The sequence below is a fragment of the Trachymyrmex cornetzi genome, unplaced genomic scaffold, assembly GCF_001594075.2.
Source record: "Trachymyrmex cornetzi isolate Tcor2-1 unplaced genomic scaffold, Tcor1.1 scaffold604, whole genome shotgun sequence".
NCBI lineage: Eukaryota > Metazoa > Arthropoda > Insecta > Hymenoptera > Formicidae > Trachymyrmex > Trachymyrmex cornetzi.
In genome coordinates, this window is record NW_017299920.1 from 94376 (window position 1) to 97865 (window position 3490).

Genomic DNA, 3490 nt, shown 5'->3' on the forward strand with positions numbered 1-3490 from the left:
TTTTGTTTTGTACACAAAATGGCGGCGGTACAGTCTCTCCGTATAGGCCGTTTTTGTAGGAGATGGAAAACGGCTGCCATCGCCCTGATTTTTCTATTGGTCTGAAATCAAAAAGTAAAAATGATTTTGATTACTGATGAGTTTAGGCGAAGGATAAACCTATAAAATTGATAAAAAATACAAAATAAAAAATTTGGTAGGCTTTTTAACCTTCAGACCGCCGGCATGGCGCATTTAGGCGCATAAAATTAAATCATATATTTTTGATCAGATTTGTCATTCATAGCATATTTTGGCGTGCTGAATGCGATTCTGTCATCTAATTAAACTTACATCTTCGATTTTTGCATAAAAACCAAACTTTTCATAAAAGTCAGAAACAAATTTTTTTTTTGCAACTTTGAATGAATACATTATTGCTTCTATATTTTGACGTTCCGAATACGATTTTGTTGTCAAATTCAGTTTCAGGCTTCCCAGTTTTGCGTAAAAAATTTTTTTTAGAAAAAGTTTGACTTGAAAACGTTTAACTCTATTTTTCAATAGATTTTTTCTTCCGTAAAAATCGATTTTGATCAGTAAAAAGTTGTTTCAAAGAAACTTCTCATTTAGACTCGCGATTGTCATTTCTCTTTTCTTCAAAATATTCAAGAAGTTTTTTCAAAGTGTGTACACTGATTGTCAATTATAAAATAATGTCGGATATAAACGACGAATGTGATGCATGGAGTAGTGGTGAATCCGAAGGCGACTCAATTACAAGTGATGATGACATTTTTGAAATCAATGATGATGATCTTCATTACCTACCCGGAGAAGAAATATTTTATGATAACCATTTTTACCCTTCGATAAAAGATTTTATAGGATCAGGTAGTTCTATATCAGAAGATGCTCCATTGAATGGTAATAAACCAATCAACTATTTTCAACTTTTCTTTGATGATTTTTTATTAGATCTTATTGTCCAGGAAACTAATATTTACCAAAATCAGAATCCTGAGCCTGTGCGTCAAAAAATGGCAGCATGGGTAGATGTAACAAGGGAAGAGTTAAAAAAATTTTTAGGGCTGACAATTCTTATGGGTCATTTGAAAAAGATTTCACTCGAAGATTATTGGAGTACTAACCCTTTGCTAGTTACTCCGATATTTCCTCAAACCATGCATCGCAATAGGTACAACCAAATTTTGCGTTATTTGCATTTTCATAACAATCAGGTTGTCATGAATCACCCTTTGAAAAAAGTAAAGGTTATAATCGATAATTTGAATGCCAAGTTTTCACGTTTTTTGAAACCAGGTAAAAAAATGTGTATCGACGAAAGTCTTCTGCTATGGAAAGGCAGATTGAAATTCAAACAGTACATCCCTCTGAAAAGACATCGTTTCGGTATAAAACTTTTTGAACATGTTGATTGCTCAAGTGGTTACATACTAAGCTTTATCGTGTATACAGGAGCAGATACAGACTACGAAAAATTTGGTTTAGGAATTTCAGGTGACATAGTTGCTCATTTTCTAAAACCTTATTTTGGAAAAGGTCATGTTATTTATATCGATAATTGGTATTCTTCGGCTCCTTTATCCGTCTTTTTACATGAGAAAGAAACTGGTGTTTGTGGAACGGTAAGAAAAAATAGAAAGGGACTTCCTAATTTCAAAACGCCTCTAAAGAAGGGCGAATCAGAAGTTGCTCACAATAATCTTTGGATGGTTGTAAGATGGTTTGATAAAAAAGAAGTCTATATGATCACTACCGTACATGAATTCAATTATGCAGAAACAGGAAAACAAGAATATACGACAGGAGCAAATATTTTAAAACCAACTTGTATTATTGATTATAATAAGAATATGGGAGGAGTAGATAATGTCGATCGCCAACTAGCGCTAAGTGAGTCGGTAAGAAAGTCGACTAGATGGTATAAAAAGCTCTTCTTCCATTTGGTAGATCTTTCATTGATCAATGGACATGCACTTTATAAATTGCATCAAGAAAAAACGAGTTTCTCTAGCTTTCGAATGAAAATAATTGCTGGTTTGCTGGGTATTGAGAAAATTACACCGGCTTTTATTCAACCACCTCCTTTACGGCTTGTAGGACGTCATTTTCCTGCATGCGGAGAGACAAAAAAACGATGTTACATGTGCTCTTTAGAGAAAAAAAGAAAAGAAAGTAAATATTGCTGTAAGAAATGTAATGTGGCATTATGTGTCGTCCCATGCTTTGAGAAATACCATACCCTAGGTAACTTAACGGATATAATATAAGTATTCGTGTATTATGTTTTGATTACTATAACATTATAACATATATAACTATTTCTTTGGACGTATTGATAATTTTTATAATATTATTTTATATAAATCTAAATAAAACAGAAAATAAAAAAAAATAAAAAGAAACAAAAAAAACAAAAAAAATTAAAAAATAAAAATACAAAAAAAAATTAGAAAAAGGGGCTACAATACTTTCTACGTCCACGCCGTTAGCCCTGGGTAATGCGAAAGGAAAGTAAAAAATGAATAATCACAGATTAGTCCAGTGCGAGTCGAAAAGTTCAAGATTTTCTATTGACGATTTGCGGGAAAAAAATTAAAAACTCAATTTTCTCAGAACAAAAATTTTTTCGTATACTTCACAAAATTCTGAACAAAAAAGGCACTTACAAGTTTTCCGCAAAAATGCACCGTTTTCGAGCAAAAAATTTCCGAAAATTGATGCATACGCTTATACCACCGCCCGCCGGCATGACGCCTTTAGGCGCGCACCTGTGATGGGTATATATCTACCACTAGTTGGGAGACACTTGTATGGAAATTTTCGATCAAGTATCACTTTTCTAGAAGAAAAAATGCCGGCGGTCAGAAGGTTAATAAAAAATTCGAATTTTCGCCTATTTTTTCCACAGTTTGTACCCCCTTAAAATTGTTTATTTATTCAAAATCTGTAATATTTTAGGTTTATCCTTCCGATAATTATGTTGACTAAAATCCCTCAAAATTTCAGCCCGATTGGTTAATAACTTTTTGAGCTACAGTGGCAGCCTTTTTTGAAAATGTAGTTTCGAGAAAATCGCGTTTAAAGATTCAGGACGATAAAACTATTGGTTTTTGCGACTTACTGATCAATCAGCGATTCCAGGTGCATACAATAGCCCTTCGGTTTCCTCGAAAAGCTGATTATCTTCCAATAGCTGCTGTTTCCGGGCAGTACGGGCAGCTTTTTTCTCGTTCTGGCTCATTCTGTTTTGCCTGGTTACGCGAGCCTCATCGGTGTTCTTCGCGAAGTTGAGGGCTTGAGTTCCGACAACGATGTCCAATGCATTCATTATTCTTAATATTGAAGTATAGCCTTCATTAAATATTCCGGCTGCAATGTAGGCTGATATTTCAATTATTTTTTGGCCAGAATACAAGTGTTTCGGAGTCAATCGCCAAATGGTAGAGTTAAAACTTTCGTTGGCGTTCTGCGTATGGCCACCCAA

At 34.1% G+C, this 3490-nt stretch overlaps 1 protein-coding gene across 1 annotated transcript; it reads left to right on the top strand.

Annotated features, from left to right (window-relative positions):
• Positions 1–695: 695 nt before the first annotated feature.
• LOC108766515 (piggyBac transposable element-derived protein 4) lies at positions 696–2273 on the top strand. Its single transcript, XM_018515853.1, has one exon. It carries the CDS (start codon positions 696–698, stop codon positions 2271–2273), a length of 1578 nt encoding a protein of 525 aa, XP_018371355.1.
• The last annotated feature ends 1217 nt before the right edge of the window (positions 2274–3490 follow it).

Excerpts from the sequence above, each read along its gene's own strand:
- LOC108766515 (XM_018515853.1), top strand. The coding sequence starts at position 696 with ATGTCGGATATAAACGACGAATGTGATGCATGGAGTAGTGGTGAATCC.